The sequence below is a fragment of the Populus trichocarpa genome, chromosome 1 (genome assembly GCF_000002775.5).
Source record: "Populus trichocarpa isolate Nisqually-1 chromosome 1, P.trichocarpa_v4.1, whole genome shotgun sequence".
NCBI classification, from domain to species: domain Eukaryota; kingdom Viridiplantae; phylum Streptophyta; class Magnoliopsida; order Malpighiales; family Salicaceae; genus Populus; species Populus trichocarpa.
This window is the reverse complement of record NC_037285.2, coordinates 12,135,310-12,161,884: the sequence shown is the minus strand read 5'-3', so window position 1 is coordinate 12,161,884 and position 26,575 is coordinate 12,135,310. Positions and strand designations below refer to the sequence as shown.

The 26,575-nt window shown below is 34.6% G+C and overlaps 3 protein-coding genes and 1 long non-coding RNA gene across 11 annotated transcripts; 1 reads left to right on the top strand and 3 right to left on the bottom strand.

Annotated features, from left to right (window-relative positions):
- Nucleotides 1–2,126, bottom strand: LOC18094217 (haloacid dehalogenase-like hydrolase domain-containing protein Sgpp). The gene is made up of 5 exons (XM_006368400.3): nucleotides 1,941–2,126; nucleotides 1,071–1,185; nucleotides 813–964; nucleotides 469–730; nucleotides 1–371 (listed from the first exon to the last, which is right to left on the bottom strand). The coding sequence occupies exons 1-5, from the start codon at nucleotides 1,973–1,975 to the stop codon at nucleotides 189–191; spliced, it is 747 nt and encodes a 248-aa protein (XP_006368462.3). The 5' UTR covers nucleotides 1,976–2,126; the 3' UTR covers nucleotides 1–188.
- A 444-nt stretch (nucleotides 2,127–2,570) lies between these two features.
- On the bottom strand, nucleotides 2,571–5,069 carry LOC18094216 (haloacid dehalogenase-like hydrolase domain-containing protein Sgpp). The gene is made up of 5 exons (XM_006368399.3): nucleotides 4,901–5,069; nucleotides 3,903–4,017; nucleotides 3,523–3,674; nucleotides 3,183–3,444; nucleotides 2,571–3,094 (listed from the first exon to the last, which is right to left on the bottom strand). Exons 1-5 carry the CDS (start codon nucleotides 4,936–4,938, stop codon nucleotides 2,903–2,905), a joined length of 759 nt encoding a protein of 252 aa, XP_006368461.1. The 5' UTR covers nucleotides 4,939–5,069; the 3' UTR covers nucleotides 2,571–2,902.
- Nucleotides 5,070–10,659: 5,590 nt separating this feature from the next.
- Nucleotides 10,660–17,907, bottom strand: LOC18094214 (uncharacterized). Of its 8 annotated transcripts, none has more exons than XR_002982041.2 (8): nucleotides 17,721–17,907; nucleotides 16,789–17,622; nucleotides 15,059–15,131; nucleotides 14,722–14,902; nucleotides 13,246–14,608; nucleotides 11,342–13,136; nucleotides 11,051–11,207; nucleotides 10,660–10,921 (listed from the first exon to the last, which is right to left on the bottom strand). It is a non-coding gene; the product is annotated as an uncharacterized LOC18094214 (long non-coding RNA). The 8 variants fall into 8 exon arrangements; XR_008058823.1 differs by having other exon boundaries at nucleotides 13,246–14,421; nucleotides 14,530–14,624; nucleotides 16,789–17,906; XR_008058802.1 differs by having other exon boundaries at nucleotides 10,660–10,686; nucleotides 10,783–10,921; nucleotides 16,789–17,906.
- Nucleotides 17,908–22,278: 4,371 nt separating this feature from the next.
- Nucleotides 22,279–23,567, top strand: LOC18094213 (transcription factor MAMYB). Its single transcript, XM_024584784.2, has one exon. It carries the CDS (start codon nucleotides 22,365–22,367, stop codon nucleotides 23,307–23,309), a length of 945 nt encoding a protein of 314 aa, XP_024440552.2. The 5' UTR covers nucleotides 22,279–22,364; the 3' UTR covers nucleotides 23,310–23,567.
- Nucleotides 23,568–26,575: the final 3,008 nt, after the last annotated feature.

Sequence of the window (26,575 nt, the reverse complement as noted above, 5' to 3'; positions counted from 1 at the left end):
TTTACAGAAGAATTTAACTGTCAAGATGCTATTATTAGACCTCATTTGACAACGCAAGCCCTTAATCAAGCTTGTGAGCTTATTCAAGCCTGTGATCGTGATCCTTGTTCAAGCAGTATTTTTACAGGTTGAGCAGTAAATAATGGTGGAAAGATGAGCAGTAGTACACTATTTTGCCAATGAATTATTCAAACTACAGCTTTTCCTGCACTCTCAAGCTCTTCCAGTGCTGCCCAGAGTTTCGGATCATTATAATCCTTGAGGAGAAAGGTAGGGTTTGCTTCCATCAGCGCATGCTCTGGGTTTCCTGTAGTCAACCCAACAACGGGCAACCCAGCTGCCACTCCAGCTTTTATCCCTGAAACAGAATCCTGTTCAAGTGAAAACCAGAAAAGCAAAGCATCAGATTTCACGAAAGAACAATGGCTTGGAGCAATATTTGGAGGGAGCTGAGGGAAGAAGGGATACCTCAAATACAAAAGTGTGGTCTTTTGACACCTTGAGTGCTTCAAGAGCCTTCAAGTAGGGGTCTGGGTGTGGTTTTGGATGCTCACATTCACTTCCTATTATAAGAGCTTCAAAGAAATCTGTGAGCCCCAGAATCGATATGATGAGTTCAGCATTCTCTCTTGGAGCGTTAGTAACTGCAGCCCGTTTCAAGCCATGATCTTCAACCCATTTCTTCATTTTGTATAAGCCATTTACAGCCTTCAATCTTTCTGGGACCAATCTGTTTTTCCATTGGAGAAATCTCGTGGTAAGGGTAAGGGCTTCATGAAACTTCTAACTATATAAGAACATTGGCATTTTACCTCCGAAACAAAGCTTCTTTATCAGCAAGAAATTTCATGCCTCCTTCAATATCATCAGGGAAGAGAACCAAAGCCATATCTTCATTATGCTTGCCAGAAAGTTTCTCAGAGAAGAACTTCTCGGTAATAGGAACCCCTCCGTTGAAATTTATCTATTACAAACCAAAATGTTGGTTAATCCCCTCCACTTCATTTTGTGTAATTTAACTCATTTGATTATTGATCAGAAACAACGACCCTATTCATTAAACAAATTACCTCTTGAAGCATTTCTCGAAAGGTAAAATAGTGAAGGGGATCAGAATCGCATAAAGTTCCATCAACATCAAATAATACAGCTTCCAGTGGAGCAAATCCAGAAAGAGAGCTTTTTCTGCATCCAGAAAACGAAGACAATTGAATCAAGATCATCAATCGCCATGGCTCGTGAGTCGTGCCCCTGATTTCTTAACCACCAACTAAGCATCAAAATTGCATCTTCAGTCCAGTTTGCTTATCATATCATGCGCAGTGACTTGGTTATTATTATTTTCAATCCACTTTTATCCATTTCCACCCCCAGGGCCTAATCTATTTTCCACAAAAAAAGCTGAGATGTTTGAACTTCAGGCAACGTGAAAATGAAACTCTTTTTGGATCTGGTTTTTGTTTCAATACCATTAGAAACATCATTTCCATCTTCGTGCTTACCATCCATTTAAAATTTGTATTACATTCAATAAAGAGGATCCATGAAATAATCAACCGAGAAAACAATATTTGGCTACTTAGGTGGATTACAGAAAACAAGGGGTGTGTTTTCAGCTGTCCTAACACTCAGCACCACTTGATCCGATGGATTCATTACATTTTTTATTTTTGTGTCTCAACTCTGAAGTTTTATGCTAACGCTTTTACTAATATCTGCTAAAATCTCTCCCTAAATGATACATGTAATTAAAACATAAACAAAACACCTGGTGTAGAACCAGGTAATTAATTACAAAACAGGACGGAGTGGATTGAGACTGAGACACAGAATCATAGGCAGTAAAACCTTTTTGGTTTTCTAAACATCCATTGACGTACACAATCAACATTAAAACTTGGAAACGAAGATCAAGCACGAAACGAGATTAAGAGAAATACCTCTCAACCGAGTTTTCACCAGAAGAAACTGTCATTGCTTTAATTTGATGCGAGGCTGCAAATAGCACAAGGGTCTATCTATATACTCTTTGAGAAGACAGAGCTTGTTCTTCTTCAAGGGGGTATTGAATGAACAAGAGGTCCAAGAGCCCACGATATTTGAAGAGAACCAAATAGGAGAATCTATAAAAGGGGAGCAAAAGACGCGAGTGGGCTGGTTCACTGCCTTCTTTTTTTCTTGTTCCGTGACTGTATTGTGCTGTGCATGTCAGCAAGTGGCTCAAAGTGCTTTTCATATCTTATTAATTTTTTTAAGCTATTGCATTTCACGTTACTACTCTGTAGTCTATTAATAAATGCTGACATGATCACGGCCCGAGGCATTGCAATATTAACAAACATCTCCTAGTCTAGTATTTTGTTTTTTCGTCTAGCTGATACTCTTTAAATCCTAACACATAAATTTATCCCCCCCTACTGTAGTTTGAATAAAAAATCTCAACATAAACCCTGACTGCCAAGTTAGCTAGATTGGATTGTGCCATTATCATTCTGTGAATCGGTGAAAGGTTGGAAGGGTTCATTCTGCCTATTTGCAAAGACGTGGCTCCGAAAGTGACAAGAGTTCCAAATAGTAATCATCAGAAAATGCATAATCAGATCATAATGATCGAATATAAATTTGTTTTCAGATTACACACCGAAAGTAGGATACAATTGTGGATAGTGATTCCATTTATTTTCAAGTGATTATCCCAATACCTTTGAGAAGCACTGCATATGCATGTTCTATATGAATGTTAGGAGTGACACATCCCCTAAAACCAAATGGACGCCATTCATTATGGGCCAATGCGCTTGATGTCAGACCGCAAGCAGCTTCAGGGGGTAAGATACGCAAGTTCTATTGGAAAAGAATTATTCAGGTAAATCATAATCCTTCTAGTTACCAAGGAGATTATTCAAGCAGTAGGTTTTGCAGCAGCTGCTTGCTTATCAAGTTCTTCCAGAGCTGTCCACAACTTTGGATCTTCATAATCCTTTATAAGAAGTGTAGGCTTTGCCTCCAGCAATAAATGTTCTGGGTTTCTGGTAGTTAAACCAACAACAGGCATCCCGGCGGCCACCCCAGCTTTTATGCCTGAAACAGAATCCTAACCAAGGAAAAACAGAACAGAATGTTAGGAAAATCTCCCGAGCTTCAGAAGCTTAGAAAATAACAAATCTAGGAAGAAGGCCAACCTCGCACACAAAGGTGTGGTCCTTTGACACATTGAGTACTTCAAGAGCCTTCAAGTAGGGTTCTGGGTGTGGTTTGGCATGTTGACACTCATCCCCAATGATAACAGCATGAAAAAAATCTGAGAGGCCCAGAAGTGAGATCATGAGTTCAGCATTTGCTCTTGGAGCATTCGTAACTGCAGCTCGTTTCAGCCCACGGTCTTCAACCCATTTCTTCAATTTGTATAGACCATTTATAGGCTTAAGTTGCTCAGATGCCAACCTGTTTCAAATAGAAGAGGTTACATGGTTTGGACCAAGAGAGAATCTCAACAGAGGAACTAACTAGTAGGTGATCTACCTTCGGAACATGGCTTCCTTATCCTCCGTGAATTTTAAGCCTCGCTGGAGATCATCGGGAAAGAGGGACAAAGCAATATCCTCATTATGCTTGCCAGCAATATTCTGAACAAAGAATTCCTCCGTAATTGGGACCCCGTCATTGAAATTTATCTGTTGGACAACGCAATGTGATTAGTTCTCCAATCTGGATTAGTAGTTTTCAAAAAGTATAGCTTAAGTGATAGGTCTATCAATTAGACAGCATGATTTAACATATTCACCTCCTCAAGGAAAGAACATCTCCTGTTACAGCTTTGCATGGTGTGATGCACATGTGTGTGGAAGAAAAATATGATCACAACACAATGAAGACCTGAGTTTTCAGTACAGAAGCATTACCTCTTGAAGCATTTCTCGGAAGGCATAGTGGTGGAGGGGATCTGAATCACAGAGAGTCCCATCAACATCAAATAGTATCGCTTCCAAAGGAGCAAGCCTGGAGAGAGAGAATGTACTGCATCCAATTTAAAAAAACAAAAAAACGAGTGTGATCAAATAATGAAGAATCCCAAACGGCGAACAGTACAAATCTTTTATCACCAGCTTATCAGGCAGTTACTTTAGCATCAAGAACCAGTGTCAAAACCACTTTGCCACTAGATTGAGTCACTAATATCCTTTCTCGTCATTCATTTTCTTCCAACATTACATGATTTTGACAGGAGGAAAAAAAAAAATATAAAAAACTTGTCCATTTTAGCTTGTTTCATCAGGCACATGTCTATGTATGAAAGATGTGGGCTCCTAATTATGATTTAAAGTGATAACAGGACAGTTACTAACTTATTAAAAGCATTCATAGCCAACAGTTCCAGATTTGGGAGCAACCAACTACTTTGAACCTATCATATCCTAGCTAGCTTCCACCACCAGTTCCTATCAACAGCACTCATGCTTCGATTAAAAAGGAAGATCAATCCTAACAAAAACAACTACGTTTTGGGAAACTTATAAGACCTCTGTATACCCTCGATGAATTGTCCTAAGATAATTGTCAAAAGAAGAAAAAATAATATCGAGAGCAATGCATGCAATATTATCTAGCAGATCACAGGGGAAAATAATAATAACAGACTTGTGGGTCTTCCCATTACTGAATCAATACGTATATGATGGAACCTCTAAAATGCATTAAGAAACAAGATTATGAAAATCAAGTCCATGGTTAGATGGATCATAACTCCAAAAATAAAGAGAAAACCAACATCAAAAGAATGAAATAAAAGAGACGAACACAAACACATTAATGATCTTAATTTGTATACAAATCTAAGAACTTAAAAGGACCCAATAAATAGCTTGCAAATATTAAAAGAAAAAAAGGAAAAAAAACGCACGCATCATCAACAATATTTTCTGCAGAAGAAACCGTCATGTTGTGATGTTAGGAAAGCCTCGAGTGTATTTGCTTGCTTTATGTAAAAAACAAATATAAAAATGGTTTGTGTTGTGAAGTATGATATATGAAAGGGGCTGGTTTATTGAAATAATTTAAAGAGAGAATATAAAAGAGAATCAATTGTTGGAGGTTGAAAGATTCCAGTTGCCGACTTGCGTTGCCTTTCTGTCCCCTAATCTCTATTGTTTTGTTTTTTTTATTATAGCTCCCCGATTTTTCTACAAATATGAATTGATCCCCCTTTTCTTACAATTTCTTTGGATAATAGACCATTAGTAATTTTTACCAAATATCTTCTCCAATTAAGTGAGTTCCATCAGCATAATGGTTTAAATTTTGAGCACAGTGGCTTAAGATTAATGGAGATCTTGAGCAAAATAGTCTTTTAAAATTATTAAAAAATATTTTTTTATGTATGTCAGACAAACAAAGCCTTGAATAATTTTCATTTTATACTTGGAATCGTTTTTTAAACGAGGGTAATTTTTATTTCATAAAATATAATTAACAAATATATTTTATTTATTTATTAGATCTATTATTAAGTGAAGATCTTGGGTCATTATTTAAGTGATCGGCTCCGATTTTAATATATGATATAAAAAATTTACGGTCTGATTTCTTAGCTTTAATTATATTTTATTTATTTTTAAAAATTACTAGTTAAAACATGATAGCTGGTAAAATAAACTTGTCACGAGTATTATTATTTTTTTAATAAAACTGGCATTGTTTTTAAAGATAATTCAATCTTTGCGGAAAAATTATTAATGATTTTAGTTATTGAAATTCATATTTGTGATTTTAAAAAAAATATTATACAATGAATGTTGATGAAAATAAATTAAGATTTTGAAAATCAAAATACTAAGTAGTATTTAAATCTCGAATGTCACATTTCTGTGGCATGCCTGTGACGTATTTTAATATAAGGACAATTAATGAATTAATGAATAACAAAAAGCATCCCTAAATACAATTAATTAAATCTTACATGATAGGCATAATATGGAATTATATCAGATTAATTAATTACAAAGAGTTGTGCGTAGTAATCTAAGGCTAAAAGCAACGGGTAAGAATATTCTCCTATTATTCCAACAACTCCACTTCAAAAGATTAGATTGCCTGACCTTTCAAAGTCTTCGAACCAATAAATTGACTCCATTTTCTCTCTATGAATAGTAATCTAAGGCTAAACGCAAACAACGTGCAAAAAATAAATAAGGACGCACTGACATAAAAGACATAAGAAAATACAAAAACAAAATAGGCGAAACATAAAAAATATATATATATATATATATATTTCTCAGGTTTTGGTACCTCTAAACATTCCCCCCAACATGATGTTGAATTATTTTTTTTGGAAAATATATATATTTTTAGTTAATTTTATTTTTTCTATTTTTATTTTTTTATTCAAGTTTTTTTTATTTGAAGGGAATAATTTTTCTATTTTATTTCTCCTATTCAATATTATTTCATATTTTATTTTTCTATTAATATTACTAGGGTTTTATAGTTTTTTTATAAACAATTGTAATAATTTTTTTGGAATGGAAGACATCAATGCCTAGAAAAAGTCATAGAATAAGACATGCTTGTATAGAAAAGAGTGAGTATGTTTTCTCTTGGGAAAAAAACATATAGAAACTAATGTGTTGTTTTCTCTGGTGTCAATTGCTTTTATTGGAAATTTTGATAGTGCACTTCATAATAGAACGGGTCACATAAATGTGTTATGTTAAGGATATATGATGGGGTATAAAAGTGTTCTGTTGAGACCTATGATAGAGCAATCCACACAGTGTTATGATTTCACGATGGGGTGACTTACATACAAAAAGATGTTCATGGTGTGGGACAATATCTAACTGAGGCTTAAACTCGATGATGAATTCCTTATAACCTGAGAAGACTTACACATAAGTTTTTTTAGAAAAATAAATATTTTTCTTTGTTAAATTTTTTTATTATTTTTTTATATTACTATGCTTTTTTAGTTTTTTTTATTTGGAAGGAATATTTTTTACTAGTTTTTTCAATATATAAGGTTTTCATAGCATTTTGAAAAGTGAGACTATGATGAATAAAAATTAAGTATTTTAGGTGTTTTCTTATAATTATGATATTATTGGTCTTTGAGGGTTGTAACTTATAACAAACTCTGTTATTCTTCACTCACATCTACGTTACAATCTTTTTTATACAAAGGACTTAGGATGTCATAATTAATTTCAACAAAAGAAATTAATTCTAACATTTTTATAAAATAAAAGCTAATTTATTATAGATGTTTTAAACTATCTAAACGTTTTTTTTATGTTTTATTTTTCAAGTTTAACACCTAACATTAAAAAATAAAGCCAAAACGTTCATGTATTAAACTAATAAAAACTGATCAAACAGATTCAGTGAATCTTAACAAGTATTGTTTATGGGTTGGGCCAAAAAATTATTTTTATAAAATTAAGAATCAATTAAATTAAATGACAGGATATTTTGTCGAGACTATAATATTCTATAGAAAATAAAGAGGAACAAATTACAAAGACCACCTAATCCTAATAAATTCAATTTTAAAAGATAAAATAAAAAACTTGAGAAATTAAAGAACCAAGAAACAGGAGCACTGTTCCGGTGCTCAGAGAATATGCACACATGCATGATTAGAATTTATTATGAATATGAATTTATTTTAATAATTATAATATTTTATAGATTTCCAAAACTGCAATAAAACTTTGTATAATTAATTTTCCTTTTATTTTCAGAGACACGTAATCCAATGTCTACGCACAAATAAGTGCCCTTAGTGGCAGTCTAGTTCTGGGATGCCCTAGGTTTCGGAAAGTTGATGAGAAGTTGATTGCTTCTTTGCTACTCTGGGGTCTGCTTTACACGAGCCAGCAGTGGCGAGGTGGTTCAAAGTAAAGAAACCAAATAATTGGTTATTTCCTGAAAACTTTCTGGGGTTAGATATGGTTCATGAACCAGCACACATAAGGTCAAACTGATCATATCAAATGACATTAAATGGGTTAGATAGATATGGTTCGACTCATGTGACACAGGCATCACTGTGAAGGTTTTGCACGAGGGTTTGGCGATACCAAAGTTTTACTAGATTAATTCTGATATTTGGGCTCCATTAATCCAGTACTTGTTTTGCCATTGCATACAGTCCAAATTACCTCCGTGCACTGCAACGAGCCGAGTATATACTAAGACAAACGGCGGCACTCGGTTGAGCTTTTACGTGAAGTAGAGGCCATAGCAAACCTGTATATCCGGATTCTCGAGGATGAAGTCTTCCCTTAATTTATAACCTCTTAAAGGAAAATTAATGGGCGAAAGAACAGAGAGGGAAAGAGGACGGCATTAGCTCCGAAACTGGCTACGTACGTACAGTCATATATTGCTTAAGATATTACTCTACGTACACCTGAGGATAGTGGGAGGAGACTACTGTTTTAAAGATCGAACGAACAAGTTTGGTATTAGTAACAATGAAAAACTTTGAGAGCTTGGACAAGGTTTCATGGTGGCATCTGACCTACGCAGCACGTCATTACTCGTTCGACTCGTGTGATACAGGGCTTGTAGTTCTCGTGTAAAATATCAGGACTCGTCATCAAACACTATCTTACTAGTTGCTACGTGAAAGGTTCACGCGCACTGCACAGATATTTTTAAACCTTTTTGAGTGAATTTTACGACGGCTTGCTGAAACTAGTGCTTCCCATCGTCATGGCTGATGTGGTTTCCTGCCAGTCTGCGTCGGCATTCTGCTTGCGCGTCTTCTCTAGCCTGCCAAGTAATGTCCAGCCAGCTTGGCTAAATTCTTGCGCTCATGAAACACAAATAGTTCGAACTTAGAACAGGCAACGATAATAAATGGACTCGACTTGCGAGGACCAAATTAAAAAAGAAAAAAAAAAGAGACTAGACACCGGAAAATAAAAAACGACAAAAATATTTTTCATGTCCATGCAACTTAGCCCCTGAAGGTATAAAATTAAAAGGACTCAATATTTGTTAATATCTCAAATTCGATATTTAAAGATATTTTAATTATTATAAACTAATAAAATTAAATTTTATTTTACGAAATCCAGCATCAATGCATCATTAAAATATATTCTCAACACCTCAAATCCCTATCCATATACAAACAAAACAACCCGCAAAGCCTATACCCATATAATTGCAATGCTAGAGGGCCAAATTAAAAAACAAAATTGAAAGAGCAAATCAAACATAAAAAACCGAAGGACAAAAAAAAATGAAACTATTGTAGATTACTGTTGTATCCACATTGTTTATTAAGGAGGTCTATAGTAATTTCAACTTCAGTTTTGCGAGGGCTAAATTAAAAAATAAATAAATGAAGGACCAAAACATAGAAAACTGTAGGACAAAATAAACTAATGTGGATTACGGTTGAAATGCACAGTGTTTACTGAGGAAGTGTCCAGTAATTCCTCCTTCAGTTTCAATCCTTTTGTTATTCTAATGTAATGTGATGTAATATCAAAATTCTTTGGAATGCTTGAAATTGTGACTTCTGTAACATAACACAAGCTGCCAGTCATCTCAGTGGCCTTCATTCACATTTTATGATCCAAGTTCAATGTTTTCAGAAGAATCTGTTATTTACTCAAAATCCAATGTACACTTTTCAGTTGAGCAACATTATGATTTATTGTGTGGTTCAGAATTGTATTTTATAAAAATTTAAATTTATTTTATTTAAATTTATTTTTTTTGTATATTTTTAAATTATTTTGATGTGTTAATGTTAAAAATAATTTTTAAAAAATAAAAATATATTATTTTAATATATTTTCAAATAAAAAATATTTTTTTAAAAAAAATAAATGTGTGTTTCGTGTACACCTTCCTAACCATATGAATCAAAGCCAGTGTGATGATAACTAGTGAGAAAATTAATAGATGCCTAATCTATGGGCTCTTTGGTGGAAATGCACCCAACTGCCCTCCATTTTACAAATCCAATCCTAGTTGCATCCAAACTCCCTCTCCTATCAGCCATCATGGTCCCGCAGCTTGTCCGTGTGAATCAGCTAACATATATTTCCAGGAATGCACATCTTTAGTAAAGTTTTTTTTATGGTAAAAATGATTGAAAATATATTAAAATAATATTTTTTTATTTTTTAAAATTTATTTTTAATATCACCACATAAAAATATTAAAAGATTAATTTAAAACAAAAAAATATATTCAAATTTTAACAAAAACATGTCACAACCTCATTGCCAAAACACACGAGTGGAAGCAGAATAAAACGTGATTAGAAATGCTCGCTAGACAACTCTTGAATTTGGCAAATTAAATAGAACGTTTCACACTGAATGCAGTTTAAATAAAGACTTCTTGTTAAAACCAACGACTTCAACAACAAAAGGAAAAGCGCTATGAAGTTTTTAAAAAAATTGGTTTGAGAAATTAGGTCTCTGATAAAATTACATGGATGAATTTTTAGTAAATGTAAAATAAATGAAAAGTAAATCTAATAAAAAACAATTATTTTAGCTGAAACCAAAGTATGAAATATATAATTGTGTGAAGCTCAATGTAAAAAGTAGAAGCTAGCTAATTAATTTTTTTTCTGAGCAAAAAACACAAGTTACCACATTATTAAACAGTCTCTGTCCCTGAGAAGGTAGCTTGAAAACAACCATAACAGAAATTCCACTGAAAGAAAATATTGTTTTATCTCAGTGTCAAACTTGGCAATGCCTACCAAACTAAAGAATATGGGCGGCTTGTTTTGCTATAAATACCACAAACCTTGTTCATTTCATGCATTACCCCCTCATCTTCTTTGCTTTTATTGTCTTTGCTCTTTGTATACCGATAATGGTTCCTACTCTGCAGTTCCTTTTGTTCCTTTCAGGAACTTTGCTTTTTATGCAGACTCTAGCAGAGGCTGCAACATGTAGCGACTGTTTCATTCATTCTAGGGCAGCTTACTATCCAAATTCTTATGAAAATGGAACAGACAGTAAGAGACCTCTAATCAAATATTTTAAAAAAATTAGATTAACCGTGCACTTACTACCAATTGAGCATGCATTCTTACGAGCCTCTTCTTATGAATTGCAGCAGGCAGATGCGGATATGGTTCATTCGGTGCAACCCTGAACGGCGGGGATGTATCAGCTGTATCTGACCTCTACCGTGATGGTGTCGGCTGTGGTGCTTGCTACCAGGTACTAATTAAAAGCATCATAATCACTTGTAAGCAAAATATTAATAAAAATAATTGCATACCAACATTTTTTTTTCTGCTATAGCATTACATAGCCTGATTCTGATGTTGGTTCTCTTTATATGTCGAAATACTCACCACAGTGATTTACTGAACCAGGTAAGGTGCACCGACAGTCACTATTGCACTGACAAAGGAGTCACCATTGTTGTAACCGACCATGGATCAAGTCATAACACTGACTTCATTCTCAGCAGAAGAGCCTTTGGTCGGATGGCTCAAACAACAGATGCGGCTGCATCTTTAATAGCCCTTGGAGTAGTTGATGTTGAATATAAACGGTAAGATGTGTATGATGACTTTATGCAGAAGACCTCTTATTTTTTGATTCACAAGAGACAGGTAAAAGAAACTTATGACTCAATCAAAGAGTCAAAGACTACGCTTTTAATAGGGTGAGGAAAAAGAAGTGTATTGGTTTTAACCATCAGCACGGCCAACACTTCAAATAACCTCCCCAAAGATGAAGTCTTAAAATAGTAGGGTTATTAAGCATCGTTATTACAAAAAATGCTCCCATGGCTATTCCATCGTTTTCCTAATGAAAACTTCTGCTCTGTATTTCATGAAGTTTGTCATGTGATGTGGACTAACTCAACTCTTTCTCCATGTAGTGTTTCATGCAGCTATCCAAACAAAAACATAACCATCAAAATCGATGAGAACAGCGACCACCCTTCTTACATGGGTTTTGTCGTTTGGTATCAACAAGGAAGGAGGGATATCACTGCTGTTCACCTGTGTGAGGTAATATGCACTGTATGTAATATTAAATGCACCTTTTAATCTTCGAAATAATTTACTATCCAATCACTTGATTTTGTATTCAGCTTCAAGAAAACTATGTGTCACCGATGATATTAAAAGGCAATTTTAAATAGTAAAATATGACGGCAAAGGGAATATTAGCTGATATAACACAGAAAGAAGAAACTGAAAGTAAAGATAGTAAGAGTAGCAACTAGTCTCTAGCTCATTGTATAAAAGCAAGCAAAATTAAATCGTCCAGTTTTTACATGTTATTTGAGTCGGTGAAACTGTTACTAACAAAAAGTTTTATGTGTAGACACAAAATTTTGCGTGCAAGGTCTTGGACAGAAGCTATGGAGCTGTATGGACAACTACTTCACCCCCCAGTGGACCCTTGTCACTTAGAATGTTATTCAGTGAAGAGGATGGAGATGAGACATGGGTAGTTCCAGTCAACAACATACCTAATGACTGGAAAGCCGGGCAAACATATGATACAGGAGTACAAGTGAACTCATAAAATCATGGGAAGCAGATAAATTTATCCAAATAAGCCCCTAGCTCTTCATTTTATTTATAATTTTGTCTTTTTCCCTTTGTACACGGGTATAGGGTCTAATAAGAGAAATTCATGAAAGTTTAATGTTGACTATAAAATTTCCGGGTATCCTAATAAAATTTGAATTTTTTTTCTTTACTTTCCTCCTTATCTTTAGCCAGAACGTCTGCTACTAGTCAACATCACAAATTTAATTTAAATAAGGGAAAAGACTCCACTTTTCCCTTTAGATGCTTACAAATCAATATACTTTGGCGCATAGCAGAGTTACTGGCGAATAAGATTTCCAACTTCTACACCATTGATCACCGTTGGTAATAGAAGGGTGCAAGAGGGGAAAAATTCCTCAAGACATTTACAAAAGTGAAGTCCAACACTTCCTTGTTCCATCTAACAATTACTACATAGGTACTGTGTAAAATATAAAGAGAAAATCAGTTGATGTCAGCAACCTAACCTGATTGTGCTAATTGACTCATCATCCTTCCATGATCAGAGATTAACAGCATCAAGCAGCATCTTTGACTAAAATTCTCAGAAGATGCAATCATACCGGAATCCTTGCTACAATGACAAGATGTCATGTTAGTAATGGAGACCTCAATTTGGTTGCGGGATAAAAACAAAGTAACAGATAAATAATAAAAGAATCATGGTTTTCCTTTCACAATACCTCTTTTACTTGAAGATTCAAAGTTATGTAGCATGCACTTAAAATCCTGTAAATACACCACCTTCAGAAAGCTCCGAAATCTAGAAATTTGCAAGAGGGATAACCTAAGTGGAGAGATTACTCTCAAGCAACCCATCTCTATCTGTTAGTAAGAGTGAGTAAGTTCAGCTTATCTAAAACCAAACATCTGTTCAGTTGAGTTCAAAACAAACAAAATTTCAAACTGGAGATTCTGTTAGTGAGAGAAGTGAACTACCTTACAGCCTCCATTGCTATCACTAATATTACATCGTTCTTGCAGAAAGGAATTAAGATTTGCTTGAGTAGCTCAATCTATTGCTGGTTTTGCAGGAACTTTTGTGTTCCATAATATTTCTGCTTCAAGTTTGAAAAGGTAAAAATAACCTCTCTTTTTTCCAGAGTTTCCTTATATGAACTGACAGAAGCATGAGATAAATTTATGCCTAGTGTTTAAAACCTGGGAGAGAAAATCTGAGACTGTCTCATGATTGTTTTACATTCTACCCAAAAGTCTGTGCATAACTTGTGACGAATTGGACTGCCGGAGCCAAATCTAACTTTAACTGCTCTACTCACTCGGTATTAACAACAGCAACGAAGGCCATGGTAATTACACATCTCATCTTCATGAGTGGATGAATAATACATTGGAAAACCTAAAATATTAACCCCCTTGAGGACCATGCCATTGGTGATCTGCTAAATTTACGATCAAAATTTAGCAATTCCAGTAGCGCGGGCAGGTCTTAATCTTTATAAATAAGCTTTCTCAAGGGAAATAATAAAAAAATAACGCCAAACATGAGTTTTTGCATGTCCTTTCTTGTTCTCTTTCCCCTGTTTAGAAGGCCTATATAGGTAGCATTGATATTATTTGATATTATATTAGCGGTTATTTTTCAAAATATTTTTCGATTGAAAATATATCAAAAACAACAAAGAAGAGGCAATTAGAAACAAGCAGCTTCAATCAACCTAAAATTTACTGTAAACTCCGAATATGGAGACAAGACTCCGTGCCTTTCCCTAGAAATAGTGCAACCGCATTTGCCAAATAAAGTTTCCCCTGATGGCATATTAGAGTTCGCAAGGATAAGCCACAATTGATCACTGAACTGATCACTGATCTCTGGGCAATGCTTGAGGTCTCAGGACCTGATTCAACAAGAACTCAGTTCCTGACCACGTTGAACTAAAGCTGTTGCACTTTTTACTAGTCCAACATGCTTTAGTTTTCCTAGTGTGGACAAAGATAGAAAGTACCCTCAAGCTCTTCAGATGAGAGAATATGGACCTTCACATGGATACTGCAAAACGACGGTAGTTCTCCTTGCATCATTTGCTGAAAATCGAATACACTGCAAATATTATATTTATCCAATTTCTATGATCAATTAATTCAAAATATGGGTTAGTCCGTGCAAGAGTGAGCAATTAATTCAAATATGAACTCACCATTACTTCGATCAACCCCATCCCAAAGTCTTCCTGGTTTTATACCATATCGATCTGGTGCAGCATCAAATCCTCGTTCTATCCAGCTGGGACTTGGTATGTCCTGGGGAATTATAAATCCCGATTCCGTCATCTTCTCACTATCCCCTAGGTCTGCCAGAACAGGTTCAGAGCGCTTTTTCTGCAACATGTCAAGAATATCCGACTGCAACATGTCAAGACTCAATATTTAAGAATCAAAGTCAAACAGAAAATCATTTGTATTTTCAGAAACGGAAAAAACTAGGTACCAAACCATGCAAAATCTAAGCCAAATTTTGTTCGGTCAGCTAATCACCTTGACCAAATGTTACAATGGATCATCCCATCGTACTCTATCCTTCAGCATTTTGTCAAGCTCCAGATCATCCCTGCAAATACAACATGCATCAACAAATTGCTATATCACATAAAGGTTCATTTCTTTCGCCATGTTTCTTTGGATCTAAAAGAAGATTCTGACAGACACCCCAACATTTTTCCCTCATAAAAAAGAACAATAATATTAAGTTAAGAGAGAAGCTTTTAAAAAATGATGTGATCCTTTAATTAGAGAAACAAGAAGGATACAGCAGTCCACAATGCTATTAAATAAAATTAACAATCAGGGAGCATTCATCAAGCATCTTATTCATCCAACACGCTAATCTAGTGTTAAAAAACATTCAATCCAAGATTTCAGTTTCAGAACAAATACACTGCCTATTTTGCATCGAGAAATTGTTCATTGCTAATTCTTAACAGATTGAGCAGGTAGCCTTCGAAGAAAATTTGGAAAAAACTGGATATTGAAAGTGGCTAGCTTCTCAGCTTCTTATTTACATTCAGTTTTCTCGTCACACAGTGCCAGTCTTTGTTGCCAGGATGATGGGTTTAGCAAATCAACTAGATGCGTTTTCTTTTTCAAGTAATCATCCTTTTGATATGCGCTCTTCTGCTGTATTGATTAGTAAAACATAGTTAAAAGCATGTTCAAAGTATCATTGGTTACATTCTCAAGTAGGGCGGGTTTCATGAAACCAAAACATAAGCAAACACCAGCTCGTTCACTTCTCCATGTTACTGTCAGATTGTGCATGGCTATATTAAATCAGTATAGAATGCCACTGCCCTACACCATGATATTCATCAAGGGCCACCAAAATGTTCTAGTTAGCCAAAATTGTAATAAGAAATTTATGTGTACAATTTAATGGTAATTTTCCGGCCATTAGGGGTAATTTTTGCCTGCTTCAATGTATTTGCAAGCTGAATGCTGGAAATATTACTCATATCACAAGGTCACTTAAATAACAATACAACCCTATCGCAAAAACTCACAGGCTTGATGAACCCCAAGTTTGGCAGACATGTTGAACCCTCAGCAAATGTTACTGATAAATCTACAACTGGTGTTCGATTATTCTCACCATGATCCATGGCAGTCCCCTATACTAATTTAGACCACAAGGCCCTTCCTAATATTTTCAACGTCACAAGCACACGAAACAAAGGGTCTATTGTTTCACCATCGAAAGAGGTTAAACCCAATTTCAACAAAAGCGTTTTCACTTATGTTCGGAGAGTGTAAAATATAGAGAGACTTAATTGGTTTTACACCAAACAATTGGAAATGGAGGAGTATTTTAACACATTTTGGAGTGAAAAAAACCAACTACCACAACCAACCACCTATGCATGATTTAAGAAATTCCTACAACACTAAGTCCACATCCGAGAAACACACAGCAAATCTTCTTTCCCATCTCAGAACATCTTTACCCCATAGTTCAGTTTATGATGAAACAAACAGCAGCTTCAGCTTCCACAATCACATGTAAGAAATCCGTATGGTTAATGTGTGCCAGAGAGCTGATACTGGTTAATAGAAGGTTTGCATTCAAAAGAACTCACAGTTGAAATGAATATGTGAACAGACATTGCGCAGATGGAAAGAACAGAACTACTTAATTAACCATGAAATAAGACAAAGTCAGCACATGAAATGAGCAAAGAGATCAAGCACTTTAGGTGCTCATAGGAACTTACAACAATGATGCGTCCTTCTTAGTTTTAAAAATTTCTTCCCGCTTATCACGACCAGTAATCAGACCAGTTTTTGGTTGTTCCATTGAGGAAGCTGAACCAGATGATTCTTTCCAGTTTTTGCTAGGTGTAGAAATGTCTTGAGCCATAGATGCACGCGAATTACCACTCTGAGTTGAACGCTGCCGTGATGATTGAGAATTATCAGGTGATCCTGATCCCTCAACATCCTTCTTGCTTCTCCTTGGGGGTGAAAGATCTAACTCGGGTTTCGGTGAAGGAGAATAGTGCCGTCGCCTCTGTTGTCTTGGAGTAGACAAATCAGTTTTTTCTCTCAAAGGCAGATTCAGACCACTGGAGTGTTTGGATTTCGTATCAGGTTCGGGTGATGGAGAATGATGGAGTTTTCGCTGCCTTCGTTGTGATCACAAATCACTAACTTCTCCTGAAGGCTTCATCGGCGGTTCTGGAGATGGTGTATCATTTCGATACCTTCGTTTATGAGGTGATGACAAATCTGAATTCAAATTTGTATCAGGTGCAGGAGATGGGATATGGTACTGTCTCTGTCGTTGACATGGAGGTGACAAATCTGTATCATCTCCACCATATTGCAAAGAATTCCCTTCATGCTCAGGTGAAGGCATGCCGATCTGAACTTTCCTTTTAGGAGGAGGATACAAGGATCAGCAGAAATCGCACGTTTAGGAGAAAATGTAACCCAACGACTTCCATCCTCTGCTATTGCATTGTAAGCGCGTTGAGCTCTAATTAGCTCCAGCATCCTCGTTCGTTTAACTTCTATGTCTTCTTCGTGAACTTGAGGCTCCTCTTCATCTAGAAACACACGAGAATAACACACAAACACATTATCAAAGCAAGATCCAAATCCTCAAATACACTAAAGTATAGTATTGATATTTTTTATTTTTTACCAGCTGTTCTTCCTCTTCTTCAAGCTTTACTGGTTTTTTCCAAACAGGATCTTCATCCACAACTAAAACGCCAGGGCCGTCCGGTTCAGCTTTCTCTTCTTATTTTTCTTCTCTTCTTCTATATTGTTACTTTCATATTTTTTTCAAATATTCTTTCAATAACTTGTATCCGCTGTTTGAAATTATAGTAATGTTCGATAAAATATTTTTTACCTGTAAATATAAAAAAATAATATTTTTTATGTTTTAAAATTTATTTTTTACATTAATATATTAAAATATTTAAAATTTTAAAAAATAAAAATATTTTATAAACACGGAACAAAGACACTCTTAAACCAACATCTTCCTACCAAGCGCAGAAATTTAAACAGTTATCGACTAGAGAAAAAAAAAACGCGAAATATAAACTGATTTTTTATCTTAAAACAGATAATCATAAAATTAAGGATAAGCAATTCAAACGCATAAAATAAATAGAATCGAAGAGAGAGAGAAATCTAACCAGTGAGGGAGGAGTATTTGCAGCAACCAGAGAACTCCGATGGAGGCGTCACTCAGTTGCCGTCGGCAGGTTAAAGAGATTAATGTAGTTTTTGTAAAAGCACTGTATTTAAAAAAAAAATTAATTTAAAATTTTTGTTATGTTTTTTAATGATTCTAATATATTTTTAAATAAAAATTATTTTAAAAAATAATCATTGCTATAACATCAAACACTATTATAATAGAATATTAATAACACAAATAAAAACAACAACAGTAATAATAAACAACATCAAATTCAACCATTTAAAATTATAATGTTAAAAAATCTAATTTAAAATTTTATTTTTCACTAATTATTATATATTTTTTAAAATAAACTCAAGAAGTTAATATAAATAAACCAGGAAATTTAAAAATAAAAGTTATAAACACTAGATAAAATAAAATTAGTAAATATAATTTTTAATTTTTAAACTAAATATAAATAAAAAATAATAATTAAAAAAACAAATAGTTTTATCTAAAAAAACTCTCAGGATCAGTTTTCAAGTTGGAAATAACTCTTCTTTTAGTTCTAGCCATCTATACACCTACATTACTATTGTTATCCACCATTAAAAATGATATGAACACCATATGCTTCTTTTAAGTTCTAGCCATTTATACACCTACAATACTATTGACCATTAAAAATAATATTAACAATATTTGCTCTCCATTAACCTCTAACATGCCAACACTATAAAGTTAGTTAACTCGAATAAATTAGGCCAGGAATTAATTTTCAAAACATTATGAATCTTTATAAATCATTACTAGTTGTCAATAGCTTGATCTACATCATACCATTTTTTATGTAGCTGGGTTTGCAGAGATTAGGGTTCTAGAAAGTTATGGGGAGATGGTTCAAACACATTATATGGATGGTTTAACAAATGTTTTCATGGATCGATAGTTTAGACTCAAGAGAAGGTTTGGTCACGCCAAACTAAAATAGTGATTTAAATTGACGATAACATAAAATATAATTGTTGGATTGAACTCCAATCTTTAAAGGAGATTTTACATATCGTTTACGTATCGCGGTTAACTTTATAGGTTATTGGATTGTTGGGTCTCATGAAATTAGGTTCAGACATTGTTGTTTGGGTGAATTTTATTATTTTTCTTTGATTTTCCTGGATTTATTGTTTATTTTGAATTTTATATTATTTTCCTTTATGTTTTAATATTTTGAATTTTTTTTTTAATTTAGGTCGGTTTTTCAGCCTATAAAAGGCATTATAAACCTCTTTAAAGGACATACTTGGTTATATTAATATTTCAAATATAAAATAAGGTTTTAGTGGTCTTTGTATATTAACCCTATTTCAATATATCTTTTGTTTTTTATGCTTCTACCTGCATCATTTTCTCACATAATTCTATTATCTAGAATCTCCTCCCTTTCTTCTCTTTCTTCTTTATAAATCAAGATAAAAAAAAATTACTTTTACCCCTCCTCTCAACAACTGTCCTTTCTTTTCTACATGTCCATACATGTTTCTTTTTTATATTAAAGGTATATGTATTACATTGTCCATCATGTATGAAATTCATGTCATATTATCATAGTATACCTTCCAATAAATAATATATATTCATAAATATTACATCACACCAAATAATATCTAAATATTTCTTACATATAAAAAATGTTTTTTTTATTTTGAGTTATAATTTTTCTATTACCTCGATGGACACCACATTCTCATAACTATTACTATCAACATCAAATTAAATACCTTATTCTTGATGACATATGCTGAACTGAAGATTCATGAACTTGAACCAATGCCCTCTTAACGACAGAAATGAAATTGGGTTGAATAAATCTCAAAGGAAGAGTAGCCTCTAGGAAAAGAACTACTCCTAACAAAAATCAAAGCAGCACACTTTATTAAACACACATAAAACATCAATGTTCCAGCTCTTTTGATAATGTCATTGGGCCTCAAAACTTGTAAGTCTGTTAGCTACGAAGTTAGAATGGTTTTGAAGCTTATTTTCGTGTATCTTTGGAAAATTTTAAACATGGAGTTAAATAAATATTAATTATGGTTGTCAGAACATCAAGACAACATCACCAACACCAATCCAGCGGGTATTTTGCTTCTCCAGGGGAGGAAAAGGTCACCCAACAGAGAAGAAGGCAGTGGTAGCGTTGGAAGAAAGGCGAGTTGATCATTGGGTAGAAGATAAGAAATAGCTTAAGCGTTACTCTTGAAAATCCGGATGCTATTGTTACTGCTAACAATATTAATGGTACTGGTAACAGGCTTGGAAAAATGGTATCAGTCCCTGCCCACTGTTTCTTCTTTAGTGATGGATCAGAGCAACAATATTAGGGTTTAATCGCAAGCAACAGCTGGAATTCAGCGCATCTCAGTGAAGAGAAATGTCTGTGAGGCAACATTCAGTGAGATTGACCCCACTTCATTACAGCATTCACAGCTATCTGGCAATAAGACTACCTACACTGGTATTTTTTAAAACCCTAAAAAACCCAAATTGATTTTCATTTGTTGTAGAATCCTAATTGAGAAGGGAAGTGAAAGAAATGAGAGAAGAAAACATAAGAGATTAGAAAAAGAAATTGACATGACATTTGTTTTATTATATACGATGATAATTTGATTTTTTAATTATTTTTGAATTTTTTATTTGATTAAAGAGATAAAATATAATTTCTCAACACAATAAAATCGTATAAGATTTTATGTAATTATTAAAAAAAAAAAACACATGCTTCAACAAGTTAAAATATTGTTATTGGACAGCCTTTCTATGAGCACGTTTATTTACGCGGTTGTGACTATGTTTTAATTAAAACACAGATTTAAGTTGTTCGGTAAAGATAAAAACAAGATTTATTCTTCATGGATCCCACATTATTTTTACGTCCGAAACACAGGAAAAAAAAACAAGGAATTCCTGCTTTTTGCGCACTGTTCATGCTAATTGCACTGTTCAGTGAACAGTGCAATTAGCATGAATAGTGTAGCTGTAGCATGCTACACTATTCCGGTCGGCATGAGTCCAGTCCAAAGCTCAACATGTATTGAACCGGCAGCAAAAAAAAAAAAAAAATTATTTTTAATTTTTAAATTGTGTTTTATTCGAAAAACTAGTGTTTAATATTATTCAATGACACTACGTAAATTAGATAGAGATCGCTTGATGACGTAGCATTTGCAGAATTTGATCGCAATTCTAATTTTGTTCCTAATTATATTTTACCTGATGTTGTCGGCGCTTAAGAAACCAAAAAAATTGTAGTCCTTGTCAGATATATTTCATACGTGATGAAATTGTAGATAGTTTAATGGAATAATGAAAAATATTTTATATAAAGTATTATTTATTTCATGATATAATAACAATAGTTAAATCTACAATATTTAAATTAAAAACCATAAATATTAATATGTATTTTTTAAAATTATTTTATAATCTCAATTTCAAAAGCATTATTAACCAAATACTTCAAACTACTTTTTGTTCAACCTCAATTTCAACCACAGTTTTAACCAATCATACATAAATATTAAATCAACCTCAACTAAAAATATTTTTTATAAAATAATTTTTTTCAAATCACAATCATAATAGCTACTATACTGCCAAAAACACAAACTCTAAATTGAAAACTGTCTAGGTGGTGGCCCAATGGTAAGAGCTTGGGACCAAGAGGTTTGCTTCATCTGTGGTCTCAGGTTCGAGCCCTGTGGTTGCTCATATGATGGTCACTAGAGGCTTACATGGTCGTTAACTTCAAGGCCCGTGAGATTAGTCGAGGTGCGCTTAAGCTAGCCCGGACACCCATATTAAACAAAAATAAAAAATAAAATTGAAGTATCAAAATAGTCTCAATGAATAATATTCATGTCATTGCTAAAGAAAGCTAAACGAAGGTCTATTTTCTTAATCCTATTTTGAATTTTATGCACAAAAGATACTTTAACACGTGTGCGATTTTTTCTTGGAAGAAAAATGTAAATAAAGTAGAATGTGTGGCATCATAATATCATATAGGGACCAAAGACTTTCCACTTGAAAAACCGAACTTTCATTTGTACACGTCGCCTCGTCTCTTTAGCTCTCAAAAAGAGAAGCATGGAGTTTTTAGACGAGGACGCCAGACCTCGATTCCTCTTTCAATCTCGCCCGATCCCATCTTCACTAACCAATACCCAAACCCAACAAAAACCATTTAACAAATTGTTCCTCTTCCTATCAATCTCTCTCTCTTCCCTTTTGCTGCTTCTCTCATTTCTCTACCTCCAAACAGAACCAATCAGATCCCTCCTCTTCTGGGTCTCCATCTCCCTCCTCGTTGGCCCTATCGCTCCCTCTCACCTCACTGGAGGTGACATTCGTGTTGGTGAAGGCCCAATCCTTGAACCCCTAGAACAAGAACCCGAATTTGTAGAAGAAAAACAAGCTAGAAAAAAGAGATCAAAACCGATTAGATCTGAAGAGATTGTGAAGAATCCGATTCAAAATGTGGAAATAACAAATGGGTTGTCGACTAAAGGGAAAAAGGCTGAAACTTTGGCTAGTGGTGAAAAGGGTTTGGTGAGAAATGAGGGAGAGAAGGAGTGGAATGAAGAGGATTCGGAGATTCTGAAGAAACAAATGGTGAAGAATCCTGTAGGGAAGCCAAGGAGATGGGAGGTGATTGCGGAGGCATTTAATGGGAGGTATAGAGTGGAGAGTGTGATAAAGAAAGCTAAAGAATTGGGAGAGAAGAAGATGGATGATAGTGATTCCTATGCGAGATTTTTGAAGAACAGGAAGCCACTGGATACAAGAGCTGAAAGTGGGAGTCAAGGATTGGAGAGTGATGAAAGTGGGCAGGAGGTTGGTGGTGGATTGGGGTGGACTACAGGAGAGGATATTGCTTTGTTAAATGCATTGAAAGTATTTTCTAAGGATGTGGCAATGAGGTGGGAGAAGATTGCAGCTGCTGTTCCGGGGAAGTCAAAGGCAGCTTGTATGAAAAGAGTCACTGAATTGAAAAAGGATTTTCGGAGCTCGAAAGCTGGTTCTGAAAGTTAGAGGGAATGTTGGATTTCTTTGTTGATTATAAGCAGATTATAAATTTGAGGCAGCATTGTGGAGGTAATGGATGATTGTTTCACGACATCTCTATACTTTCCCCCAAATACTGGAAGTGTTTGCTTTTTTGTTCAAGTTTTGTTGATTGAGTTTATGGTTGCTAATTGCTTGATATGGATATAAATCTATAATAATATACATGTCACTCTATATTTGTGGAGGCCATCTTATGATAAAATTTGGTGTCCATTTTGGTTATTGCATTGTCTGGACTGCTGGGAGTCTGTAATTATATTATACACCGTAACAATGCTTTAACCATTTACTGGCTAATTAGTTCAGCACCACACACATGTAGTCTCCAAAAACCATATTTGATCATTTGGTTTTGATGTTGTGGTGCCAATTGGAGGATCTTAAAACTTCCTTCCAAAAAGCTGCCAGCTAAAATAGCTGGGAAATTTTGTTTGAGGTTGGGCATCCATCTGATTTTTCCCCCAACTATGAAACCTTTAAATTGCTTGCAAACCAAGGGCACTAGGCTTTAATGTTAGATCATATTGCTGTACTGCTTGCCACTTGTAGTTTGGCCAAGGATTAAAAAGGTTAGTTTTCCTCTTGTTAGATGCAACTTCAGAAGATTTTCATTAGAATTATCAGTATGCAACTTCAGAATACTCTACAAACATGGATTATTGATCGTGCAATGTGAATTGCACAAAAAGTATTTTGCTTGAACAATAAGTGGGAGGTTCATACTTTAGTTGGTGGAAGGGGGTTATTCGAATGTTTATTTTTTTCAACTTCTAAGAAGCATGGAATGATTCTTGAGTGAATGAACGCATACAGTTTAGAAGGGGGGGGGGGGAGATATGATGGAGTGGATCTCTTTGGAAAATTAAGAAGCTTTGAGGGTTGGAATGTCCTTAAGAAAGGGATCAGTGAACACCCCTAGCTCGCACATGTTATTGGATCACTTACACTTTCAGCGCTTGTTTTTTACTTGTTGGTCTAACAATGTAGAAGATGTAACCTCTTGGAATTTCTTACTCTTTACCTGTTAGTGTCTTATTAAGAGACATTTGTCAATTAGAAGTGGGTTTGATCCTGGTATTTTTTTTTTTTAATAGAAAAAGAGCTCTAGTTACCTACTTAGAGAGCAGGGCATTTTTAATGCAGGAGCATTCCTAAATGATGTAGGAGCTGAAATATTAATAATGGAAGGACATGAAAGGCAAGCAAATTAAAATCCATATGACTTAACGGTGGCCTGGGACATAGTTCGCACCCGTGTTTGGTCATAAGCGATGAAGAATAGCCTAACTCATCACTCTTTGATTGAGAGACTGGGTACATCTAACCCTATATTATTGAATTTTATTTGGGTTTTATTATTGGGCTTAATGTTATTTTATTTTAGACTTCATTTTATTTCTAGTGAGCCTTTAGCCCTAATTGTTGGTGGTTGTGTAGGGTGTTGCTATTCGTATGTAATTTTTCACATTATGTACTGTTTTTGGATGAATTTTAAAAATTTACAGATTTCCTCCTCCCATTCATTCCCCTCTCTACTCTCCTCCTTCTCTTCTTCTTCCCATCTTCTCTTTCATTCTTTCTCTTCTCTCCTTCCTTTCAAATCTCTCTTGTCCCTCGTCAGCTTTGGTATCACAGCCAGGTTAATGTCATCGGGCACATCCAATTTTATTGGATTTTATTATTGGGCTTAAAGTTATTCTATTTTGGATGAATTAAAAAAATTCACAGATTTCCTCCTCCTTTCTTTCCCCTCTCTTCTCCTGCCCCTTCTCTTCTTCTTCCCAGCTTTCTTTCTCTCCTCTCATTCTCTTCAAATCTCTCTTGTCCCATGTAACTTAGGGGCACCCTAAAGTATTAAATGAGCAAACCGATGATATCTCGTAGCTAACGTAACATATCATTTATTTTCCTCGTCAAGCTAGCACTTTAGTATAGGACCAAGTTTTCTATGTTAGCTATAGTAGGTTGGTTGAACTTCTCATGGCAATGCTTTCTTTTGTCTTTTAATTGTAAGTTTTAGCTATATATATGTTACAACCCGAGGATGGAAGAGGAGAGAATTTGTTCAAGTTAAAATTAAAGTGAGCTTGTTAAGCTTATTTCTAGTTTTGTATCTCTTAGGTGGATTCCATTGAGTGGCGAGCTATCCTAAAGTCTAGTCTCATTGTGATGTGACTGTATCAGTGAGATTTATGAGTTTAATCCTTGTTCTTCCTCTCTAAAGTGGTGTTTTCTGTATCTCTAAAGGGTTGAACACTATCTTTCCTTCCATTCTTCCATCTTTCCATCATTTCCATCATCCTATCCTGACTAGAACTTCCAATGAAACTCCATCCCCCCTCTTCCTGTATCAATTTTCTATACTTCATAAGAGCGTGTAGTTTGATGTTGTGTGATATTATATGATATTTAAAAGGGAAGACAAGTTTGGAAATTTTCTTTAATGAAGGTTCAGTTTGGCAGGGTGCATAAGTGCAAGGAATACTGCCTAGTGCAAGGAATGTGCTAGGCCACAGTATCTGGTTTTAGCTGCATCATGCAGGATTGCTTGGTTTTGGTGAACGATGTTGAGCCGTTCAGCATGAAAAGGAGAAGCATGGTGTTGAATGCAACTTTATATGCCCTGTAGTATTCAGAAGAAATGCAAAGTTAGTGCATTGTTAGGGCTCCCATGGCGTATTTCATTCATCATCATAAAACCAGGAGTTGCATCTTTCAATTTCATCGTTAATTTTTGTAAAGTTACAAAAGAAGGGAGAGAAATACGTAAGCCCAGAAGTCATCTCTTTCATATGTTGGAACATATTCAAATTCTACAAGCTATACAATATAAAGTGTAGAGGAAATTTTAGAATCAGATCTAGTACCAGTTGCAGCCATCTGAGTATTACCTATTTCTGCCTTGATTTTCACTAGAAAGATTCATCTTGATCCTTGGTTTTTTCTTCAGCTGGAATGAAACTCGTAAATATCATAATTTGTGAAGATATCATCAAATGCCGTGCAGTTCTGTGAGTTAGGGATACATTTCTAGTATATGCTTGTAAAGCCTTTTCGGACTATGTGTTGAAGAATTTGAAGATTATGGTTGGTGATAGGTTCTGTAACCAAAATGTAATTCAAGTTTATGCAGATTTGGCTAAAAGCTGCTATGTACTTTGCAGTTTGCTCTGATTTGTCTTTTGAAACAAATCATAAATGTTAAACTGGACTGGCTGAGTTCTGCATGT

Coding starts and splice junctions, on each gene's coding strand:
- LOC18094217 (XM_006368400.3), bottom strand. CDS start 1,975: ATGACAGTTTCTTCTGGTGAAAACTCGGTTGAGAG. Junction 1,186..1,940: donor GGTGAAAACTCGGTTGAGAG/GTATTTCTCTTA, acceptor TTCTGGATGCAG/AAAAAGCTCTCTTTCTGGAT. Junction 965..1,070: donor TTCGAGAAATGCTTCAAGAG/GTAATTTGTTTA, acceptor GGTTTGTAATAG/ATAAATTTCAACGGAGGGGT.
- LOC18094213 (XM_024584784.2), top strand. CDS start 22,365: ATGGAGTTTTTAGACGAGGACGCCAGACCTCGATTCCTCTTTCAATCT.
- LOC18094216 (XM_006368399.3), bottom strand. CDS start 4,938: ATGACGGTTTCTTCTGCAGAAAATATTGTTGATGATGC. Junction 3,445..3,522: donor AAGGAAGCCATGTTCCGAAG/GTAGATCACCTA, acceptor TATTTGAAACAG/GTTGGCATCTGAGCAACTTA. Junction 3,095..3,182: donor ACCACACCTTTGTGTGCGAG/GTTGGCCTTCTT, acceptor TTCCTTGGTTAG/GATTCTGTTTCAGGCATAAA.